We start from the raw sequence: 24679 nt of genomic DNA, 5'->3' as shown, positions 1-24679 counted from the left end.
GGGAGCAAATCTGTCTTGGCTTCCCACTGCCTCTTTTTTCCTTCTTTCTAATCATTGACATCAGGCTGTATCATAACCTGTTCGGATGGTGGCAGAGAACTGGAGATTTGCAGAGGTCTTCACTGGGAGAACCCAGGTTTTGGAGTGGGCCCATTGCTCACAGTGTTTTTAACAAACATTAATGCAGAATAACCCTGTGTGCTCATTTTGAAAGCGTTCCCAGAAATAACTAACAGATGCTATGCGTATTTTGGGAACATTTGTTTCCAGAATATTACTACAATATGCATCACAAGCCACAGCTTGGAACTATAATCAGGATCCTTTGTATTAAGGAGTACACAGAGAAAACGTAGTTCAGAGAGCTCAGCCTGGTACAGGAGAAACGGATGATGTTAAAAACTACTTGTGTTATCTTTGACTGGTGCCTGACACAGCAGAGCCAGAATGAGAAAGGGAGAATCCACGTTTGATTCTAGCTGCTGTTTCTGTATTGTATGCATTATAAACATCAACAGCTCAAGGACCAGCTGAACAGCTCAGCGTTCACGTGGCCTGAAACAAGTTGCAGGAATCTCATCCGTTTTTCTCCTCTTTTTCCATCAGTTACACAAGCGTTTTCTACATACAGTGGAAAAATAGTTAAAACATTTCTGGGGACACGTGCTTTACTGTTTTTTCCTGTGGTCTGACCAACAGATTATTCTCTGTATTGTACTTGCTCTGTACTCTCCCCTGAACTGGATACTGCTTCTTGACAGAAGTTATACATACAGGACACTCTAGCTTCCCCAGCAGCTGGCAGAAATCTATTCTCAGTGAGAAAATTCAGACAAAAACAGATGTAGAAATAAAAAGTTCCTGGACAGGCATGATCTAGAGCAAGTGTCTAAGCACATTCAGTGACTCAGTACACAGCGTGGTCACCGTAGCCTTGACCATGTGTCATCAGGATGACTGCACACTGTATTGTGAAAATAACTGCCCAAGCGAATTGGAGGAGACTTAAAATAAAAGCTTTATTGTAGTCTTAGCAGGAAAAAAATATCAGGGACTTTCTACATATGTGAAAATGCATCTGAGGTCAGAAAGATACGTTGCTTGAAACTCGCCCATTTAGAGATTAAACAAAAACACTCCTGAGGGAGTTCCCACCTTTGGAAGACACTGGTATTAACAGCAGATTTATCTACGTGGCCCCTCATGTTAATTCTTCCTTCTACTACAAGGTTATTGTCACAGTCAGTCTGAAAATAAAACTATTGGAAACAGAGTTTATACAGAATTTTGTAAAGAAAAAAAAGGCAGAAAATGTACAAGTTACCTTGCTTTCTCTCTCCTACCTCCCCTTACATATCTGCAACAATCTCAAAATCTTTCCGTGTTCCAACTGAGATCCAAAGACCTCCCCAAAAATATAAGCCTCCATTTTCCTTCCCACTTAGCTTGGTTCCATCAGTTACCGGGAGCACACGCTGATACAACTTTCGCCATGCAGATGAGTCGGTAAGATTCCTGAACGTCACCCTTTAAGGTCAGGAGGGCTGTCTCAATCACAGGGTCAGTGGTCTACAAAAAATGCACACACAAACCCAACCTATTTCTTTTGCACACAGAGCACGTTAGCTGATCAAGGTCTAAGCAGTGTATGTTTCAGTTGTAAGAGGTGCCCGTTAAAGCTGTTGGTTACCTCTCTTCCTACTTGGTTGGCTTTTTCACGTTTTCACCCAACACTCACACTGCAGTAAGCAAAGCAGCAGTGACTAAGTGCTCGATCTGCAGAGTGCTGCCGATACCGTCACCACATTACAACCACGACAACTGGGCAAGGCAAGCGACAAGAGTGTGCTGCAGTGAGGGTTAGGGAAGAGATGGGTCCTGTTAGCCACGAGCTAGGGTTAAATCTTGTGTAACATCCCGTGGTTACCAAGAGGCACTATGTCAACCCCATATGTCATGCCAGGAACTCTAGTGCCTTCCTTCCACACACGATGTCAGCATCCTTGTAATTTTGCATCAGACCACTCATTCTGCCATCCCACACACTGCTGACAACAAAAAGTAGCAGAGTGAATTCTTTCCGTCCCCACGAAGATGAATCAGGGAGGGCAATTACAGCCCTGTAGGGATGTTTTGAACTCGCGCCAAGACTCTGCAATATGAAAAAGCAGAAGAAGCCAGGGAAGCAAGGTTCATAAAGTGGGAGATCAAACAGGTCTCGCTGACTTCCAGGAATATTCCAAAAAAGAGGCACCCACAGCCAGAAGTGTGGACACCAGAGCAGAATGATCCATGGAAACAGTTCTGTGCCAGCAGGACTGCAAATTTCCTTGCAAAGGGGGACATTAAGAAGCTCATTTCATCACTGTCACCAAAGCAGTGTCTTTTAGTGAACAGCAGCAGTATTTTGGTACTATATAATGCGGTGGCCTGTAAGAAGTTATTTTATGTCCTATAAAGCGCAAGTGAATGATGCTTGCTCTTCCCATCACACATGATATGAAGTCTAAGACGAGATAGCAAGGCTTAAAATCATACCTATAGTTCCTGGATTTTGTTCCCGTACCAGTGTTTATACCAGCGTAAACTCTCTTAGGTAACGTGTCTATCGTCCTAATGTGCCAAAGCAGCCTGGAGTGCTGACATCTCAAAGATCAGCCTTTGTATTGCTCCTCTAAATCAGTCAAAAGACACAGCAGCACCACACTGCAGTCTGGGAAGCAGTGTGCAACTGTTACTTACATCCAAGTCAGCAGGTGGCACCCAAGAAACGCCGATGCATTTTACTTGACCACGATCAACGGTTCCCTTGACAAATTCAACAGTGAATCCCTTCTTCTGCAAGAGCGACAGGTTATCAAAACTGAACTCCACATTCTACAAGAGACACACAATGCACCTTCATTACAGCCAGTTCAACTTCTTCACACACAGTCACTGTTTCTTAAAGCTTACATCGCACAGATGCTATATATGGCCCTCGTTTGCCAAACTACTTCTGCCATTTGAAGTTGCAAACATCCATCCTGTTTGCTGTCACAAGTTGTCATAAAATATGGTATGAAAAATGAGAGGATCAGAACTGCCATTCAGTTCTGTGCTCAAATTTCTGTATTTCGGTATCAGGGAAGGAAACTGGTAATTGAATTTTGTTTACTTTTAATACCATAATGCTAATTCCTCTTATTAAACCCTGGAAAAAAAAAAAAAAAAACAAACTTTTGCTTTCAAATGCTGATGCTTTTGTAACAAAGTTTGTTTGAGACCCTGAGATTTGTATTTTTAATTTAAAGACCAAATTTTTGACAGAAGGAACTAGTAACCATTTGTACACTATCAGTATTTTTTACAGCATCTGACATGAAGTTGCGCTTTTTATTTTCTTCACCTTCTTAGACGCAAACTGAGCTGTCTGCATAGCTCCAACTCTCAGTTCTGTCTTTGCTGGCACCAGAGAATTCTCTCCCTCGATGTGCTCCAGAACCAGGAGGATGGACTTCACTGGTTCTTGTAGCTCTAAACAAATATCAATCAGGTAAACTTTGAGACAGTCAAAACTGAAGAATTATTAACTTGGAACAAAAACAAATTACACCTAGATGGCTCAAAACAAAGCAATGTGGCACATTCATGAGTTGGCATAGATAAGGAGATCCTTCTTGCAGAGTTAGTGAAGAATCAAGCAAAAGCAGGTTTTCTATTTGTCCTGCTTTTGGCTGGGATGGAGTAAATTCTCTTCACAGCAGTGTGTATCATGCCGTGTTTTGGATTTTGATGAAAGTAGTGGTGATAACACACCAATGTTTAGTTGTCGCAGAGCAGTGCTTACGCAGTCAAAGCCTTTTCTACTTCTGCTGCTGCCTGCCAGTGAGGAGGCTGGGGGCCGGGACAGCGGGCGCAGGCTGCGCAAGGGGATGTCCCCACCACGCAGTGTCCTGCTCAGCAGGACAGGCTGGGGCACTCGCAGAACAATGGTGTTTGACTTCCCAAGCAGCTGTTGGGCACGATGAGCCCCGCTTTCCTGGAAGTGGTTGAACACCTGCCTACTGACGGGAAATAATGAATTAATTCCTCATTTTGCTTTGCTTGCGCACGCAGCTTTGGCTCTACCTATTAAACTGTCCTTATGTCAGCCCCTGAGTTCTCGCACTTTTACCTTTCTGATTCTCTTCCCCATCCTGCTGCGGGGAGAGCGAGCAAGCAGCTGCATGGTGCTGAGCTGTCTGCCAGGGTTAAACTACACCACCATCACTTCTAATTCATGTTTGTTTTCTAGCCCCACGGCATACGCATTGTGTGTACTATAGTCCTACTTGTGTACGGTAAGTGCTTGTGTTTATTTATAGCTCAGGAGCTAGAAGGTGCTTACATACCATCTCTAAACACAAATCCTGTCCAAGGAAATTAAGGGAGGATAAATTCAAACCCCCTGAAAGCGTGTCAACTTCATAACAGTACAATCAGGAGAGTCCAGGGTATTTTATTAGATGGGAAATAATTTTATAAATATTTAATGCAAATAGAAGTAGCAGAAAGCAAACGCACCCTAATTCTTTGTAGTAGTAATAATTACAATAGCTTTTTGCAAGGTAAGTTGCACAGATAGATTATATTCATTAAGACACTACTGCATTAGAATTCACATAAAAGCCTTCCTTAAGGGAAAGTTTCTTGCTTTTTTTTGGTGTGTGTTACGAATATAGGCTACACCATAATGCTTATTCATTCTGGATACTGAAAGGTTATCTTTAATTTGTTTTGTAATAAAGTGGCAGCACATTACCTTCCTTTAGCGCTTCCTGTGATGACACAGGTAACGTTACAGCCAAGGACTCGATGGGCACATCCAGTGGAATTCCACCTTCCACAAACATTGGATGTTCTCTTGCTGCACCCTTTAGCTGGATTACGTGGGCTGTTTTCTATACAGGACAAGAGCGCTTTAGATGCAGGTTACAGCTTAAGTGCCAGTGTAACTGCAATACTGACACAACAGCTTCAGTTCCTTAAAAATGACATCTGCCTATATTAATGCCAAGAGGCGCCCCACACTAACGCAAGGATCCTGCGTCTTCCCCTTGTCTTTTGTGTGTCACTCAGGCACTTTTGTTTTCAACAGCCTTTCATTCCCGGGCAGTGTGCCAAAGGAGGAGGCTGGACAAACTATACTCAAGCCACCAAAACGGGCAAAATTTATCTGTTGCCAAACAGAGCTTCAAGTTTGTGAACTTGGGCCAGTTTTTATTCATCTTATTCTGGTTTTCGTTCTTACCTGCAGATCCAAAGATAATCTGGAAATACAAAACTTGCAAGGAGAGAAACAGTACTTACTTGTTCACTACCAGTTTCTACTGTTTGCAGTGCCTGCTGACAGTCATTAGTTGGCACTCTTCATTAACTTTTGGGCCATCTCTTTTGGAACACGGCACAAAGCTACCTGCAATGCTGCCAGCCTGTGTATCCTGATTTGGGCTTCGTCTAAGCTCAACTGCTGCTCTACAGATGGAAACCTCCTCCCTCATGCTGAGTGACTGCAGAAGCAGCTTCCTGGTACTCAGCGCACCTGCCAGTTTGCACTCTGCAGTCTTATTTCCATTCTCTGCTACAATTAAATGTTGCTTGCAGAGAACCCGGTTGGAACTGTGCTCAGCAGTGCGGCAGCAAGCTGGCTCCCATCACCTCCCGTGTACACAGTGTGGACAGCTGGGTAGAAGACAGGACTGAATCCCAAGTCACAATTGGTATGAATTAGGAACTGAAAATTTAAAACCTGAAAAAAGCCAGTGGGCCCCAAAACTGTCACTTCCTACCCCCATCAGTTAATTTAGTATGGATATTTCTGCCCACAAATCCCGTCGACTGGATATAATTATGTGAAACTCCTACTAAGACCCATGCTGCTAAAAATAACTGTAGGTCATATTTAGACTTCCATTTCATAATCAGGTATCTTGGTCTGCTCACCTTGCCAAAGAGCACAACCTTGAGACGGTCCGAATAGTACAGGCTTTCATGGTCAGGACTGAAAGTAACAACAAAGTCCTGGCTCTTCCCGGCAAGAATTTCTCCTTTTGTCGGAAAGATGCTGAACACGCTTAAACCAGTATAGTTCTGTGTTCCTGGTAAACAGAAACAAGGATATGAATAAGGAAGAACAGTTCTGTTTTACTTCTTTATATATTTTAAACTCATTTTTGTTGGAACAAACATTTAGATTTATTTATTAGTTTAATGTATTCATCTCTAATGAAGCTGAAGAGGCATCACCAACCTTTCCCTATACTTTTCAGCATATTTTTACAGAGATGGATATCCCCAAATACATTCTTTTGTATAAATATAATATAAAAGGCAATAGGGGCATATTCAGATTCAAACGCTTGTGTCTCCTTACTTGTAGGTATCTGCTCAGGCTTCATAAACTTGAATAGATCTAACAAGACAAAGTATTGCTGCTACTAGATATTTCATGAGTCCTTTTTTTAAAAAAAAAAATTTGGGGGAAAAAATTACCAACAATCTCTGTTCTTTGCAAAGAGGACGTGAGAAAGGATGGAAGTCTCTGCTGATCTTTGTTCCGTGTTGGCGAAAGTGAATCCAGTTGGATGGAGTACTGCAGGGTCAGTGTGGAAGTGTTCTGTATCTGATAACGTGAATTTACACAACAGCACTTTCATTAAGAAAATTGATTTTCAGGCCTGTAGAATCCATACTTCGTAAACTGGATGAATTTATTTTGCTGCATTACTGCACTGTTGTGTGCCCGGATGCCACACACAGCATGCGTTACTGCCATCCATGTGTAACATCCACTCCCACCCCTCAGCAACAGGGACCAGCTTCCTCTTAAGTCTTGCAGCAAGTAATGTATTTTGATTATTGACATACTTAGAGGAGAAAATTTCTGCTTAAATCTTGGCCTGTTTCTGAGTTTGTGATAATCTGCAATATATGAACGAGTAATCAGTTAAACTGTTCCCTACACTGTACCATGGCAGACCCCCATGTGCTCTTTGTAGGACAATTTCGCATTTCACCCATGCATCTCTGTCAACATTTTGCGTGGACACAGAGCAGCTTCAACTGTGACAGGAGTAATGGACAGAATAAAGAAAGAGCAAACCTGTTTCTGGCTTCACAGAGATCTACATATCAGCTAGATCTATGAGAGATCACACAGGCCCTTTCTCTTTTTGTATAGGAGGTTCTGCATCCCTGTTATTTGCACAGGCAGAATCCTGCAGGCAGCACAGTTCTAGCAAACAAGATCCTCCCTGCACAGCACTGTTACCTTTAGCCCAAAACTGTCTCAGCCTCAAATCACTCTGCCAGACGTGCTGCTTTTAAAGCTGTTCTTTTGTCTACAGCTTGCTATTCAGCCTCACGTTCTGCCAGACTGGAAACTACGGAACTCCTCTTCCAACCTACAACAACTGCTGACGTGCCTTCTGGATCAGCATAGAGGGCTTTACCTCAAATGTGGAAGTTGTCTTCTCTCTGGCAAGGATGTATCCCATATCCAGTACTTCCTCCACAGAGCAAACAATTGACGGCATCACCCCACGCCCTGTGATACTTAGGGTTAAGTTCTTTTGTGCTGTCCGGATGTCTAGCGCTTCAAAAAACTGCCAAGAAGAAGCTGCTGTTAGCCCGTTTGCTGGAGGAAACCCCCCACCCCACCCCGCACCCACCCACAAAAGCAGCACTGGCTCCAAATCACCCTCCCCTCCAGCCACTCCCCACTCCTCTGCCCCTGCTCCCCCAGCTCCTGTAGGGCCATTGCTGCAAAACTCCTGGACACAGTGCAGAGACAGCGATGGAAATGCTGAGAGGGGCTAGGCACAGGCAACAAGACACATCCCAGTCTGTAATACGTGTATCTTACGCAGCCCCTTATTTCCCTCTTTTGTCTCCCTTCTTTTTCCCACTACTGTTGTATCTCTTACTCACCCATTTATTCTCATTTGGAGAAAAAGAGATGATGAGGGCTTTATTATCACCTGGCTCAAGTATTCTAACTGGTCTGACCAACAGGAAGGGACCACTGGGATTCAGAACTGAGAATCCTAGCTAAAATAGTGCAACTCAAGGAAAAAAGTTAATACAGAAACTGGAAAGAAAATAAAACAAACAAAAACAGGTTCTAAGTATTGTTCAGACCAAAAATGTGTAAATCAACCATTTGAAAGCTGTTTCAGAGCTCAATAACTAAGAGAAAAAAAAGAATATATTGGTTATATATCCTCAGGAAAATAAGCTTCACGTCACCTCCTGTCTCACTCTGAAAGATAATAATTAAGTCTGAAATTTGCTACCTCCTCCTTGCTTTAGTGTCAAACAGTTCCTACAGATGAAGACTCAAATTAAACAGTAACTGAATGGCAGATTAACTCACGTATTCCAAACAAGGATACTTCCAGCTTTTCTGGGGAGATATTTTGTATTGTAACTCGCTGAATTATTGTGTGGCCTGGTAGGAATGAAAACAAAATTTAAAAACACGATGAAACTCGCTCATACACTACCACTTCTTTTAACTCCTGCTCTTATTTGCACCAAACATTCGCTCTGTTTCTATGGCTAATATACAGTCAAAGCTCATCAAACGTTTTCAAATTTGGACAGTCAATTGCAGAGCTCCTGATTCTATGTTTCAGGATTAAGTCAGCTTTTTACATGCTCCAGCTGTCCAGATAGGCTCCTAATTTTCCTCCTGAATACCTTTTACAGGGCTAATTTCTATACTGACTTTTAAAAAATCCACTAAATGTAAAAATAAATAATGCAAATAAATAATAAAAATGTAAAAATAAATGTAAAAATAAATAATGCAAAACTTTGCTCTGAATAAATTAAAGTCAGACAGAAAAAGCTCAAAGCTTGAATTCAAATTTCATACCTACGGCAACATCACCAAAATTGACTATGTTTTTTCCATTATCTGAAGTGACCACAACAGATGGTGCTACAGCTGGACAGTGCAACTCCAAATACAAGGTGTTATAGGGGCTGAGGAGACAGTAAAAGGATATTTGCTCATAGATCATGCAGAAAAAACAGCTATTGTCAGAAATCTGCTCCTATTCTGTTCACATGACAGGGTATCATTAAACTGCTATTACAAAAGAAAACATAATTTTTAGTGGCTGCTTTTTTGTGTATTGCCTACGCAGAAAGATGGACTACATCTAGCTATTACATGCTTTGTACAATTGTTTTCCAAGCTGCTTTGATATTCACGTGTTAGATTCTTATCCTACTAGTGGGGCGTAAGCATGCCTTTCTACCACTGACTACTGAAGTAATTAAGATGAGAAAACAAATTTTCTCCTCAGATGAATAAATTAACATCTCTACCACTTCCCTATGAAATTTCTGAAGTATCATAAGTTGCAAATACTGTGCATTGTTCCAAATATTGTTTCAAGTCATTTGTGTTTAGAATACCTGCAGGTTAGATTTTCTGAGCCTCTCTTTTCATCAATATCTCCACTTGCAACAAAGCATGGTATGATGTATTTTTCAAACCTCCCTCTGAAATTCCTCATCAGGGAAGCCTGGGCTGCCATATAAGCTTCCGAACTAGAAAATCCAGGAATAATAAAAATCATCTTAGCAAGTTAGTATAAGTTTTATACTTAGCAAGTATAGAAAAAAATCAAAACATATCTACTGAGCTATTTGTATTTACTTTGTCATATATTCAAAATGCAATAGAGCAGTGATACAAAATGACTGTCTTGAGGCACAGCAGTGGATTCACCCTACTAAATGGTTTGGTTTTCTGGTCAAAAATAAAATTATAAACCCACATTATAGATGCCATACTAAAGACTGCAGAATCCTCAATACAATTCCCTTATGTTGAATATTTAAGTACTGCAGTGCCTTTCAGTACTTCCACATTGTTTCAATTACATGCACACATGCATCAAGAATCACACTTCTCTAACGCAGTATGCCTAGCAATACTTTAAAATGGAATTTTTCAAATAGAAATTTTATTTTTATGACCCATACTGAAAATATTTAAAAATTCTAATCAATGGTTTGCAATGAATGTGGAATTTTAGTGAAAAATCTAACACCTGGTGCAGCACAATGTGTCTAAGCACGTATTTACTTCCAAACATTTACTTATAAATTTCTCAGGATTTGGCAGGCAGAAATGTGGTTCTAAAAAGTTGAATTATATGCTAAACAAGGGACCTCAAATAGCAGATTTTGTATCCAAGTATCCAAATTGCTAGCAAGCACATGTCAATGTCAATTCTCAGTGGGAGATGCATATTGAAAAATGACTATTCAAAAACATATGCATTGCAGCATCGTAAGATTTCTAAGACTGAAGGCCATGACTAATATGATGGGCTATTTAAGCCCTCAAAAAAAAAACAAACAACAAATTAACCCATACCCACAGATACGGACCATCAGATAGTTTCTATCTAGGCTGAATTTATTCAGCTCTATTCCACTTATTTAGAAAAGGTATATTGTGTTGTAGTTTCTTTTGGTAATGAAGTTCAGCTGTCTAGTTGCTCCTTAAAATAATGCTCTTGTTGGTTCAGCCAAATTTACCAGTGCAGCCAGATCTCATGCTTTCTGATATATTCTTTGAAGTCTTCAGTTTCTCTGATGCATATAAAGGGATTCGTTGCCTTACATGAGAGGTTACAGCTGCATGGCTTATAAGCAGTACTAATTTTGGAAACAGCCTTTGCAATATTGCTGAAGTTATTTCTTCACTACAGTTTGGTTTCTTGTCCACCTATAGGTTTTAGTAGATTTATTAAACATTTATAAAAAGAATGTTGTCTAATTAGTAGAAGATGCTTTTGCTGACTTACTCAGGCTTTATCTCTTTGGATTCTGGTTGCTCAGAACTACTTGAAGAACTCAGGTATTTACTGCTTCCATCCCTTACAAACTGTCTGGAAGATTGCCGTCTGGTAATGGGAACGTTTAATTTCTTTCCCTCTCTCTTTTCATCTTTCTTCTTTTTCTGCAAATATACACTAAAATTATACACTGAGACTGATCACAGATAATGCAATTGACATCAGTTTACAAATACTCAGTCCGTGGCCCAAGGACACAGAACCTAAGAGGCAACACGGTAGAGTGCATGGATAACGGTAACAAACCATAGACACAGTAGTTATCACAAACAGTTCTATGTTACGTCAAAATGGACCTACTTTACCCCGTCTTGAAAAAGAGTTCCCCTATTGGAGCAGAAAAGTAAAAATACTGTACAGCTCACTGGAATTTTACCTATTTAACCTCATAAATAAAACCACAGGTGCTCACGTAAGTTAACTGACCCACAGCATTACATATGAAGTCCACGTATGCAGTCAATCTGTAAGAAGTGGAGTAATTTTATTTTCTTTTTAGAGGAATACTTGCATTTAACATTTTCAAAAACAATCCTCTATGAATGCTTTTGAAAATGTTATAATGAAATAAAATTGATGTGTGGTCTGTTCGCTGAGCAGTAAGAGCGGCAGTACATGCACACTCTTGCATAGACAGGTCTTACATCAATGATAAGTTTGGGCTTCATTTAATATGCAAATAGTTTTATGATAAAAATACATCTAGAGAAATATCTGGAAGTAATAGACCAAGAGCACGTGCTAGTTCTTAGCATTCCTTACTTGTATTTCTGCCCCTGTTGCAGCTGCTCTGCAAAGCCTCCGAGCTGCCTCTTCTCTGATTAGCTGATCTGACAATGTTGGTCTGAAGGACACTTGAATCAAGCTTTTCTGGGAGTGTGAGAGCATGCACAAGAATGATAGGCAGAATTCATCCCTCATACATGTATTATACCTACAAAGCTCAATAGGAGCATATATGTGACAGCAAAAATTAGTAATTTTTTTTCCCAGTGAAATGAACCTGAAGACAAAGTTCACTTACAGCTTTTTTCCAAGTCCACTACATTACAGTGGGCTCGTTTTACATGACCAGTATTTTTGATATCTGAAATTTCTTCAACTAAATCATAATGATAACACTGGAGAAAGAACAGTCAGAGTGACAGCTCGCATAGATCATTAGCTACATTTGATGGTTAACCACTCAAGTCCAATTTAAAATTATTTCAAGCAATACAAAGTCTTCCAGCTATGCTAATAATAATTTCTGTTTTCAGCTTCATATACAAGTGACAGAACTTGTAGGTATGTAAATGATCAAAAGACTTGTTTGAATACTTGACATTTAAAGTGAATTTACCTTCCCAGGCAACACAGTTCCAACAGAAGGCGTGACTGTCACAGGACAGTCTTCTGGCACACAGAATTCAAACGAAGTGGGTCCGACAGGGGCAACTTCCCCATTGCCAATTCTTGGGACAGCATGAGTAAAGTGGTTGACACTCACATGGGAATTCATCACATACAGTGTTGCTGTAGACACATCATTTAGAGCTGTTGCGGCAAATTGAACTAAGGAATGAGACAATTCAAGAGGTGGGTGGACTCCAACTGCTCTGCATGACAGCTTGAATCGTCTAAAAATAAACACATGATAAATTGTCTCAGCATAAAATAGTCTCTTCATCAGCCGGAAAATAGGGAACTGATCCTGTAGTCCCTATTTAAGCAGAATATCTCAAGCCTGCAATGGGAATTTTGCCTAAAGATGAACAATAATACTATTTTTAATACACAATTGGCTAGTCCTTACTTGAATTCTTTCTCTATGAACCTCTAGAAATATACCCGGTCAAATCATTAAGTTTTTGTCATCATTATTTTAGTAGCATGAACTTTATGTATGAAGCATTTTCCCTCTCTCTCTCTCTCTCTCTCTCTCTCACACACACACACACGCAATTTCAAACAAAATTCTTTGGGAGTTCTGCTGAAAAAGCAAGCAGAACATTGCAGGTTTAGAAAGCTTGGGACAAGCTTGCAGATTGCGTGTGAGACAAATTAAGGATAAAATTAACAGGCAATGAGCAACTCTTACCAACTGAAGAATTCATACCTGCCTCACAGCTTTATCTTAGCCTTACCTTTTCTTAGCAGGCAGGGATTTCATTTCTGGTCAGACTTATCTTAACAGTAGAAATTAAGTGTGATTTAGACTTCTACATTACCTATTACTCAACCAGTTTCTCCACATACCTATTACTCTCTGACTTGCAGGTCAGTTCAAAGCTATACTCTTTTGCCTTGATGGCTTTAAAGATTATGTCCAGTGTCAGGCTTTCAAGGGGAAGAAGAACACCGAAGCCGTCATTCGGTTGAATTTCAACAAACTTCAAAATTGCAAAATATGAAATTACTGTTATTAGAATAATAAATTATCAAATAATGTTATATTATTAAATCAAATGAATTTGATTAAATTAAACATACTAATAAAGTAAGACTAACAAGAAAATATTGTCAAGATAAGAAAACTTTGTTATTAAATGTACAAATGTCAGGAAAACAGAACTCTACTAGTGAGAAGCTTTCATGTGAGTTACAGTGACTATTATTTGCCAATTTCTAATCTCAGAGTAACTTGAAAGGCAGAAATTTAAATCTATTAACTCATACTTCACTAGAATCTCTTCCCTGGCTTCTTACTGTTTATGGTAATCACCTTTCTCTAATGGTGTTTACTTACTATTCATAGAGAACTGAATGAAATATGATAAAGATCTCAACTGCTCCCCTGTACCTCTGAAGAGCTGATGCTTGTATGATGTGCAGATACCACGGTGACAAGTACCAGTATAATATCTACAAATGTGTATTGTTCTGTGTTTATATTAGTTGGTAATGATTCAGGAATGTCTTACCATTACAGTTTAATCATGAAACACATCCTGCAAAGTAAAGCTTTAATGCTTTACTTTTTAAAGCTTTTCAAAGACTTCACTTAAGATTCACTTAACTACTCGATTTTAATCCCTAAAATAGCAGAGAAAGGGAGAATGCATAATTAAATGTCAGGCTCCTTCTAGCTCTAATTCCAACATACCAAACTATTGCATACTGTGGTCATCATGCCATTATGAAGCTTGAACAACTCTTATTTTTTGCAAATAATAATAATAATAATCCGGTAGACCAAGCCCTCAGGAAACTGGCAGCTCCTGTGGTTAATTTAGCTTTCTTGTCAACTTACAGTCACTTGGAAAATGCTTAAGCATGGTTCAGGGGATGATTCCTAATAAGCAGTTTGGACACAGCCATCCTGCTTCGAGGGCAAAGAGTTTAGACATTTGGACATAAACTGTGCAAAAGACACCAGATACTCTGTTAGTAAATTTCTTGGTGGAAGAAAAGGGCATTCTAACAGGATAAAATTATTCATCTTCTATAAGTAAGGCTAGTAAAATCTCGTTGAATAAATTTATACTGCTTGGAAAATGTTTATGGTATATCAAAGTGAAATTTCCATATATTTCAGAACTTATCTTCATGTTTCCCCAGCACCACTAGTAGAAATATTTCCACTAGTTTATCAGAACCAGTCTTGATTTATTTACACTTTCATTGAAACATTTCATAATAATTAACTATATTTTAATACAAGAAGAGGTGTGTTTGGGATAACCACCTACTTCTGGAAGTTCCACAAATCCGAACTCCTGTGGCAAGATGGACTTGTTTGTTAGTGTGACATTTGTCTGCACAGCTTCATAGATTGTGCAGTATCCAAAATCGATTTCTGCTGGACTAATTTCCAATTCAGAAGTAGTAACAATTGCATGGACAGTAAAATTAACTTGTTTAGTCTGAAACAAATTCAAGAGCAATGGGTAAATATCTGTAGCATTGTGAGGACAGGATTTAATTGAAAAATCACTGAAAAGGTAACTACAAAAAAGTTGTTCTACTATATTCCTTGACAGTAACTAATGTGACAGATCTAATCTTGAACTTCAACCTCATTGTTCCTCAAAAATAATCCATTTGCAAAAAAACCCAACCACCACGCTGTAGTTATCTCAAATTCCATGTTAGGATGGAATCACACCTGCATCGCTAGGAAACGAACTCAAAGAATATGCTACATCTGCAGTACAGAAAAGAATAAAGAAATTGTGCTGTGGTATCTGAGAGCTCTCTGTCACAGAAGAAATTACTAGGGAATAAATGGCCGCTAACTAGAAAGGATTAAGCTTTCTGTATTCTAAACATGCTGACAAGAAAAAATATCACCAGATCCGTATTATCACTGTAAGCACCTTTTACTATCATCATAGGACTTCAACTACTAAAGTAAGATTAGTTATCATTAAGTGAACATTAACTACAATAACAGATTTACATCTACTGTCAGTTGAATAACCGGCATAAGAAATGAAATTACAAACCTTATCTGCAATCAGTATTGTCACTGGAACTTCCAGAACACTCGTCTCTTCATTAAAATAGCTCCCTGCATCTTGAGGAAGAGAGTGCCTGAAATAAAAAAAAACACACATTCCATTTCATAAAAATATTTTGCCTATTTTCTAGCTAAGGGGAATAATAAGCTCTTGATGGGTACATTTCTGAACCAAAGGAAAAAATTCTGTTACTTTAGGTCTACAACTTTTCTTCTTCTGGTTAAGCACCCGTTCCGACGCTTCAATAATGTCAAGACCAGCTAAAAGTTTGTATGCCCTACACATACAAGTATTAGGGAAAATGGTAAAAGAAAATGCCAACCAAAAACTTACAGCGACCTATGAAGTTCTATCTTCTGTCTCCCCCTCCAAAAAAGAAAAGAAATGTAGTCATATCAGAAATATTATGGACTTGTCACAGATTTCCTATAGAATGGCATACATCCAGACAATCTGCTCTGAGCAGGTGTGCATGGATTACAAGGGTATCTAGCAATGAAATTACATATCAATGGTGGATTTTTTTTTTTAAAGATGAAATTTTGGAAGCACAGGAGTTTAAGGGAGCTATTCACAGAAGACTGCACCCATTGATGCTCTTCTAAAAACATAATCCAAACAGTCATTTAAAATTCTGAAAAAAATAAAGCTGACTTCATAAACAGAGCATTAGCCTTCTGCATCTTTGCTGCAGTCACAGCACATAACCAACCCGACCTAGGCAATTGTTTCCTTTTGACACTAATGTTAGTTAATTACCAGCCAATTGAGGCAGTACCGGTTGGATCACAAAGCACCGAGACATAAATAAAGTGAAACAAACTTGGAGACCAATAGTGTCTGATTATATACCAGATTAGTCATTTATAAGAAATATGCGAGTTCTCTTTTGCTGAAGCATCTTGCTATCATAAGCTCAATTTCAGAGCTTCAAGCCAGGACAATACAAAAGCTCCAGCATTTTTAGCTCTGCTGGTCTATTTCTGGTGTCTTACAGAATCAGAGTGAATTGCTTCCTGTTTTTAGGTCTCCACAGAAATAATATTCCTACTACTACTATTGGAATTGTGTGCAGGTTTTTTAATGTATTATTAAAGAATTGTTAAAGAATAAATAGCACCCACTCACAATCATCATGCTGATCTGAGATCTTGCTGGCTTTTGTTTTGCAAGTCTAAAATGTGACTTTAGAAGGTAATCTTCAAATGGATTGCTAACTTGTGTGAAAATAAGAAACAGAATTAAATATAAAGCAGGAATAAAGTATCAGCTTCGTTTTGTCACAGGACATTAGAATAGCAGAAGAAATTCACGTGTAACAAAATATTCCAGAGGGAAAAAAATAATAATTTTAACTGTACATACACAGCGATGGGTTCTAAATTAGCTGCTATGCCTTGGGGAAGAGGTACTGAAATCCTTCAGATAGCTCTCTGAAAATGGCATCTTCATGCTTTAAAGCAATTAAAGAAAAGCATAAGAGACCAATCAGATTTAGACTGCCAGCATCTGCAGGACTACTTCCAAATACAGAAAAAGTAAAAGATGCAGTATTTGGGAATGCTCAAAGTCAGCAGATTAGAGAACTTGCCTTGAAATAAGCAGAAAATGTGTCTTTGCTTCAAGCACCCAGATAGTTATATGAGTATTTTAACATCTGACCAAGCATTTCAGCGTGCACAGAATACTTGGGAGAGCTTCCCGGGCCTTCAGTCATCTGTCTGTTGACTTGGGTTTGTTGAATAAACACTACTTCTTATTTTTGTGTTGTTTTTAATACAACTGCTCTTTCTTCTGAGAAAACTGAGCTTAAGTCAATGAGGAGGCATTTGCAGAAGTGTGTCACTAGCTCAGTACTTTACATCAGCTTGGAGCAAGCTCATCTTTCTCTGACATACACATACTCTCTGGTGTGTTAGGCCTTTTAAAATGATCTATATACTGAAACAGTCAGATACTTATTTTGTGTGTCAGAAATGCCTTAATCTCATCAAATCTCCCTTCTGAAACTTCCTCATTTTTCAAAAGGCAGATTAATATTCTAAATCCAAGCTATGGTTCTATCCACTTGGTAACTATAACTGTGCTTTACAGCATCTGAAGCTTAGGAACAGAAGAATGTCGTCATAATGGTTACTGTTGTAATCTGATAGGATTTGATATGTTGAGAGAATTGTAAATACTTCTAGTTCCTTGAATGCTAACCTGCTGAGAACTTTGATGTCTGTACTTAGACTCTCAATTTACAATTGGGTCTGATTTCCAGAGATGCTGAGCACATCAGTGAAAATCTAAACACACACCAGTAATAACCTCTACAAAAAAAGCAGCAAGGTTAGCAGCAGCAATCACTGCAGAAGCCACTGAAGTATTTTGGCTGTATACCACAATTAATATTTATCATTTAATTTATATTTGAAGAGACATGTCCTGCTAAATTCTTTAGGATGACAATGGAACGGTAAATGTAATTGACAATGGTGAATAAGAGATACTGTATTTACGTTTTTAAAATTGTAATTCTTTGTTTCTATGGCTGAGTTATGTTTGTATATGCAGATGTTTTGTGAAATAGAAAAACTTGCTGCAAAAAGGCTTTTAGCATCTTTGAAGATGCTATATAAATTGCCAAATTAAATTCAAGATCAATATATTCATATTTTAGAGAAAATATACATGGGTGACGTAAGTCCAACCATTCCTACTCTACCTAGCAAGACAGGAGTGCTTGTCCAGAAATGATTTAATCACTGATCCGTGAAGTAGCCACCTGCCTTGAAAACTTCTCTTTTGTGTAAGATTAGCTTCCCCACAGAAATGGAAGCAGTCTATCAGGAACACAACTGCTAGATTTTCACACTGCTGCTGTCGCCACAGGAAAAGCATTTCCTCACAGGTAAGTGATCCAAGTTAATTTCCTCCTTGAGCATCTGGCATCTTTTAAGGGGAGAGGAGGTAGAAGAGGAGCGCATTGACACCAGCAGTGTGAAGTCCAGCCTGCTACAGTTATTAGATGTGAAGGAAGAAAATAATACTTGATTTGCTCAGATTTTGCACGACCAGCCTCCTACAGACATTATCTTATAGGCCAAAAATATTAATGTTGTTAGGTTACCTGGGCAAAAACTTCAGTTGCACAGTGAAGGATGACTGAGCCTGAATGTAACCTGTTTTCGGAAGCAGTTCCATATGCTTACTCAATTCTTTGCAGACTTCAAACTTCAGACGCAGTGTAGCTTTTGCTCTGCAAGCAGATCAGACATGCTCAGATGGGAGTACCAGTAGCCTCAAAGCCATCTCGGCAACGCTGGAGCTTGGTTCCCTCTCCCCCTCTTGCATCTCTGCTCTACATTACAATTATAACTATTCCAAGCTTCCTTTGAAAATGAAGGGTGTGTAAAACTGCTACAGCAAAATCACACACTTGTAGTCTTTTATGTTAAGTATAGCAAACAAGATTTTGGAATTACTGTAAGTAAACCCAGCTGTATTTCAAGCAATGGTACTCTGAGAAACAGAAAAATGAAGACCAGCAACCGCTACGTGGGGCCAAGAATGCCTCAATGCTGTGCAAGCTGCTAACCAACACTGACCAACATCCCACTACGCAGTCAGAAGAATCCAAAGAATGAACCTGAAAGGCCATGACATACCTAAACCATCAACACAGACCCAGCTTGTGAATTCCATTCATCCACGTCATCTCAAAAACTTTCACCACAGATAATTAAGTCTGCACAGGTAGGGAAAATTACACAAGTTCAGCTGTGCTAGGGGGAGGTTCTTGTGCCAGGAAACGTACCGACAGAGCTGCTTTGTTTTTGTCCCCAAAACTGTGGTGACTTCTTTTTAATAGGTGTGAATTCACAGATCTCTTGTAACGTCTCCTCTGCCTCCAAAAGCAGATTCTGTAGGGCTAGAAGTCCTATTGTGGCTAAACTGTTGCTGCCAGTTCCTCTGGTACACTACTTGTGATCAATCTGCCCTACGAATGGCATATTGGAAGCTTAGGAAGCATCTCCCAGTTTACTGAATTCTGGCCATACTACAATAGGGTGATAGCCACAAACCATACCCTGCTTTGGAATTTTATGCCTATGTGCAAAATTGCCAAGCAATTTACAAATATTTCACTTGTCGTTTTCCTTCTCTTGGACTGGTTTACAAGCTGTCAGTCCAGATGGCCTGCTCTAAATCAACAACCACAGCGTGAGGTACTGGGAGCCTGGAATGATTTCTGGCTGCTGACAGTCTAAGAGAGCTATATACTAGTTCTTTACATCAGTGCATGTTATAACCTCCAATGAAATTACTTTTCAAAGTGATTTATATTGGAGAGCATTCAGGTGAGACACCCTTTATGCTGCATAACGCTTCCCGATTACTGTACTCTATGAGACCAGAAAGGAAAAAAGTAACTAATGTTTTGTAATTCTACAGAGCTTGCTGGGCCACTTGAAGTGCCAAAGCTATTTACCTACCTTGAAAACTTATCTTCTACCTATGCTATAGACTACAGTATCATAAATAGCAGCAGCAGCGCTATGATACGGCCAGGTACAGAAGTTCCTTCTGTTCTGCTTCTGTCAGATGTTTGTGTGTACTGGTGGTGAATAAAAGGCTGTTCTAACACATCATCTCCCTCAAGTCTGGGTCAGATTTCACCCCCAAAAGCTAAAGAATCATCTCCCTACAAGTTTTAGGTTTGTTTCTCTCCCCATCTAGTTAGAGAGAAGAGTGGGATAAATCAAAGACTTGATTTGCCAAGGACAGCGTATTACCTATTAAGTGCTCTTAATTTACCACAAGTTAACAAAGGATCAGTAGGTTGATTTTTCTTTCAGTTAAGAAATTTTGGCCGAAGCGATTTGACAGCTTCTATCTTTGTGACACCTTTGAAATCTTAAGTTTTCATTAGGATAGTTATTTTGCTTCTATACTTTTAAGTTTTATCCCTGGGTTATCTAGACCAAGTAAAATCCCTTACATAACTTGTGCTTCTCATATCTGTAGGCTGAATTTCAGAGATAACAGCTTTACTCATTTCTTTCCAACTGTGAAGAAGCTCTGCAGTCTGCAATTCTGGTAAGAGGTTTAGAATGGATGCCTTCTACAGAACCAACCTCTCCCCCACCCTCCCACAAACCCACCCCAACCTTGTTTAAACAGAGCCTAAAATATGCAGATTGGTAAAACAGGAACAGTAAGCATTTCATAGTGACTGCATTAGTTAGAGCAAAGACATCCAGCACCTGAAGACAATTAACAGAGTAAAAGTTCACATAACAGAGCATTACAGCAAGAAATGCCTGGGAGACGATGAGCTGGAACATTATCCTTCTGTTACAGTGCAAACAGGAGAAGTCTTCAGACGTTACTGATCCAAGCTATGGAAATACATATACTAAGTCCTTAATACCTGTATGGGTTAAGAAAAGTTGCATCTTTCCTATTTTATAGGAAATGCAAAAGGACTGACGTGATTTATCCAGCATCATATCCCAAGTCTGGAAAGACTGGTGATTGACCTTCTCAATAAGGAACAGTTGACAGAAGGCTGCCTTCCAGATCTTAAGTCTCCAATGGATGTTAATTAAACATAGAATAAGTGAGAAATAAAAAAAATAATAACAATACAAATTCTTCATAAAATTCATTGGCTGAACCAATTATACCCACTGTGCACTTAACTTTAGACACGTTTATCTTTATTGCACATTCCGTGTGCAATTGCATATGATGAAACTCAGTGGGGTTGCTATTCCCTAGGGGCTTAACAGTTACATCACAGACCAGGCACAGCACAGGGGACCTTACAGGAGTGGGAAGGCATGAATTAACCCAGGTACTTCACAGCTACTGCTGGTCCTGGGTATCTAACACAGCAGGTTACCCAATCTCAACTTCCACAGCAGTGTAGAATTCAGAGGGCTTGTAGTCAGGATGTCCTCCTGAAATGCCAAGAAACAAACAACCAAACAAACCTGCTCATCAGCCTCCTGTGACAACCAGATGGGTCTGACACAGTGGAACCCCAGCACATCACCTAGTGACGTAAGATCTCATTCGTTAGCTGGAGAAGGCAGCTTACCTGCTTTGAATGACAACACGGTCCTGGTAAAGTCGGTCATACATACAGATCTTTAAATCAATGTTGGGATTGGGCACCCAAACTGGTACATCAACAGAAACTCCAATGGCACTAAAGCACAACTGTTAATACACAAATCAAGAGTGTACTTATTTTTATCAGTCTCAATTTGTTACTGATCTAGACAGAGCAAGAATTTTTGCTATAAACTACACCTGACTAAAATATGTATTATATTAAAGGTACATTAATTAGACAAAGCAATGGAAATCATTTGTAAAATAAAACCTAGATATTACTGTGCCACAGAACAACAATTAGTTATACTTCCATTTGGATTCTTTGCCAGAAAATGTAAAGGAAGAACATGCTGCCCAAGATATTGAGAAGAAATATTTAACGTGTTAAGTGAACGTGCTACAATTCAGAAATTCAAGAGACTGCTGCTATTTTATCCAGCAAAGAAATACAATAATGGCTGTAGTGCTGTGTTTCCTATAAAGATCTTAAGTTTAACCTCAGCAACCACATAGCTCAAACATGGAGAAAAATGACCCTTCCCTGCCACGGCTGAAAGAAAGGGTACCCACAGGAAGCTGCAGCATGCCTCTGCAGCTCCTTTTGCAGACTACTCCATCTGTAGACCACGGGGAGAGCCAAGACTGGCCTACTGAGCTTCTTGGAAGGTGGTGGGTTTTTTTTTTTTGGCAAGCTTCTGTGAACTGTTCCCAGGCAGAATTTGGCTTTCGCTAAAATGCAGAATTAAAATATGCTAAAGCGGTAACTAAAGTTGTCATCTATCCCAGCCTTCACACATCAGTTTCACTACTGCATGCTAGATAATTCCAATGCTGATGTATCAGAAAGAAAATAAACTGTGTGGGTTGAGAATAAAAGAAAATAAATTCAGCTCTATATCCAGGACACTAGATATTTTCCAGATGCCTGATAAAATGGGAATATCGGGATGACTTGCATAGAAATTTGAGAGACTCAAAAGGTTTGACAACCACAGCACATCAGAAAAAAGGGACATGATTTCTAGTTACCTACCATCAGCTCAGACTTACAACTGTAATTCTAAGCTCCCTCATTGTTATTTCTTACGTCTACAAACATATCTGTCCTCTACCTGCTTCTTCTGGTTCTAATATAGAAGCTGAGCTCTTGTAATTCTTGGTAGAAGTAGGATTTCAGCAGTGTTTTGAAGAAAGTTTTGCAGAAATTCACTCACTGGTTTGCAGTCTGAGTTGTCAAACATGATCACAAACTCTGCCCGTACAGCCCCAGGGATAGCTGGGATAAATATAATCTGAAGTTTGACGGAGCTGAAGGGTCCAATTTCCCCTTCAGTAACCTAAACAGGAAGTAACACATTTTTAATAAAAGTCAGACTCTCTTACTGTCATTAGCCCTAAATTGTAATGAAATAAAGAAGGAGTTTATGCTCTTACTATACAAACACACTACTACACCTCACTCCATAGACGGAATAAACTACGCAAGGGAAGAATGTATCAGTAACTCCTTACAAGGTTTGTTGTGGGGGAAAAAGCTTGCGATGCCATGGTTTCACAGCCAGGCATGGTCAGAATCTTACTGAGTTCCTTATTACTGCAAAACTCTGTATGACAGGTAGATTATGTGGTTAACCAAAGTGCTTCCATCATATTGGTGAATATGTACCTAATACATAAAGAAGCTGCCTAGGGCTACTGAATGCAGTGTGAAGTGCTCCTGCCTTTTTATGGATAGGAAGAAGCTATAAATGCTAATAAGAGCTAGTATCTGAACTCTTATGCATAGATTCTTCAATATGGCTCAAGTTCGTGACTTCATATAACAGTGAACTGACACAGCCGAAACAATCAGTTTGACTACAAAAAAACTTAAATTATAGGAAATGTAAATGTATATGGAAACTCCTTCAGCTCAAATACTTTTATAAATCAAAATAAAGGACTAATACGTAACGTTATTTCATTTTAACAATTAACTGTAATACTGGGCTTGAAATTGACTGTGTGCTTAAGCATTTCACACTAGAGTCAAGACAACTCCCTTTGATGTAGGCTTAGACTGCCGAAAATCTTGTAACTCAGGATATTTGTTACCTTTCCCAGCATAATTTCTTGTGATGTTTCTTCAGGAGAAGGTTCCATTAAATTACGTGCATTATCTGTGTCTAGATCCGATCTGAAACTTAATGCACCTTGCGTAAGTTGTTCTGAAGGAAAAAGAAATATGGGAATTGTGCATCTATTCACTAAACATCAGAGCACAAATACATTGATTTTGGTCAATACTGCAAACCCAATAATGTAGCCCAAAGGAAGGAAAATGGAAATGTCTAGAAACAAACTTCTATTTAGCCATACAACTTCATTCTAGTCCAGAAGTCCATATTAGGCACCAAGCTTCCCATTGCAGGATAACAATATTGTTTCAGGAGGATAATGTATATGTTGGACTTTGTTATACCTAGAAATGCAGATTCACCTGAAAGCTTAAACTGGGCTTTAAGAGCAGTATTTCCAGGAGAAGATTTTGCTGTTGCTCTGCATGTACTACTGTCACCTGCTGACGCCTGAACTTTGAATCTTGTTCCCAAAGCGCCAGTGTTTGTCAGGTTGATGGTCCGTGAAATTGTCTCTCCCACCACACAAGTGCCAAAGTCAATGAGCACTTTATCTAGTGCCAGCTGTAGGAAGATAAACTATTCATTACTACTACCCTAGATAGTCAGCCATGTCAATTAAATAAGCATCCACCTTTTCAAGAATAGGACTTCAAAGTTCTTATCATCATTTCAAAGACATTATCAAATAATGACAAACTATGGGCACTCTTCTGTCTTTTTGTAGAAGCCAACTAATTTGAACAATTAAACTGAGCCACTTGCATTTCAGTCCACTATATGACAGTGGGAACAACAGGTTAAATTCTGTTCATAGTAGCAGCTTTCTTAATTCTTCAGGTAGTTACTCTGGATGTAGACAATATTTACAAAACAGTTCAGCATTTTTACTCTTGTACTACAGTAAGATGGTCTTACTAGCATCAGGCTGCCAAGCAAGCATTCAACGTCATACAGCGACTACATATCAGTTTTTAAACACTCCTGTCTCGTTTCCCTGAGCTTTCATGGTTTACAACCAGTACAAAGAGTAATATGCTACTTTATGCCAAGTTTTCACCAACTTTGTTACTGGGTATGTGATAACAAAAGATGTACGATTCAAGTT

The 24679-nt window shown here is 39.2% G+C and overlaps 1 protein-coding gene and 1 long non-coding RNA gene across 9 annotated transcripts in view; one reads left to right on the top strand and one right to left on the bottom strand.

The window, feature by feature from the left end:
• Positions 1-1000: 1000 nt before the first annotated feature.
• Positions 1001-24679, bottom strand: part of CFAP74 (cilia and flagella associated protein 74) — a 74941-nt gene continuing 51262 nt past the window's right edge. For 6 of the 8 annotated variants that reach the window (XM_083802324.1, XM_083802323.1, XM_083802325.1 and 3 more), the window contains 22 exons: positions 23934-24135; positions 23549-23661; positions 22669-22791; positions 21435-21556; positions 18459-18587; positions 15329-15416; positions 14573-14746; positions 13140-13273; positions 12244-12520; positions 11664-11771; positions 10851-11005; positions 9448-9582; positions 8900-9009; positions 8415-8470; positions 7951-8070; positions 7473-7625; positions 6514-6643; positions 5965-6119; positions 4784-4922; positions 3389-3516; positions 2743-2877; positions 1001-1569 (listed from right to left, as the gene is read on the bottom strand). In XM_083802324.1, coding sequence (XP_083658450.1) covers positions 1456-1569; positions 2743-2877; positions 3389-3516; positions 4784-4922; positions 5965-6119; positions 6514-6643; positions 7473-7625; positions 7951-8070; positions 8415-8470; positions 8900-9009; positions 9448-9582; positions 10851-11005; positions 11664-11771; positions 12244-12520; positions 13140-13273; positions 14573-14746; positions 15329-15416; positions 18459-18587; positions 21435-21556; positions 22669-22791; positions 23549-23661; positions 23934-24135 — 3000 coding nt within the window. In that variant the 3' untranslated portion in view covers positions 1001-1455. The remainder of the gene's footprint in view (positions 1570-2742; positions 2878-3388; positions 3517-4783; positions 4923-5964; positions 6120-6513; positions 6644-7472; positions 7626-7950; positions 8071-8414; positions 8471-8899; positions 9010-9447; positions 9583-10850; positions 11006-11663; positions 11772-12243; positions 12521-13139; positions 13274-14572; positions 14747-15328; positions 15417-18458; positions 18588-21434; positions 21557-22668; positions 22792-23548; positions 23662-23933; positions 24136-24679) is intronic. The other 2 variants (XR_014573217.1, XM_083802326.1) reach the window with 2 other exon arrangements.
• LOC310882914 lies at positions 3423-5958 on the top strand. The gene is made up of 3 exons (XR_014573228.1): positions 3423-3535; positions 4277-4322; positions 5279-5958. It is a non-coding gene; the product is annotated as an uncharacterized lncRNA (long non-coding RNA).

This window comes from Anser anser (genome assembly GCF_964211835.1).
Source record: "Anser anser genome assembly, chromosome: 17".
NCBI lineage: Eukaryota > Metazoa > Chordata > Aves > Anseriformes > Anatidae > Anser > Anser anser.
Note: the sequence above shows the minus strand (reverse complement) of the source record. Positions and strands in the feature narration are given on the sequence as shown.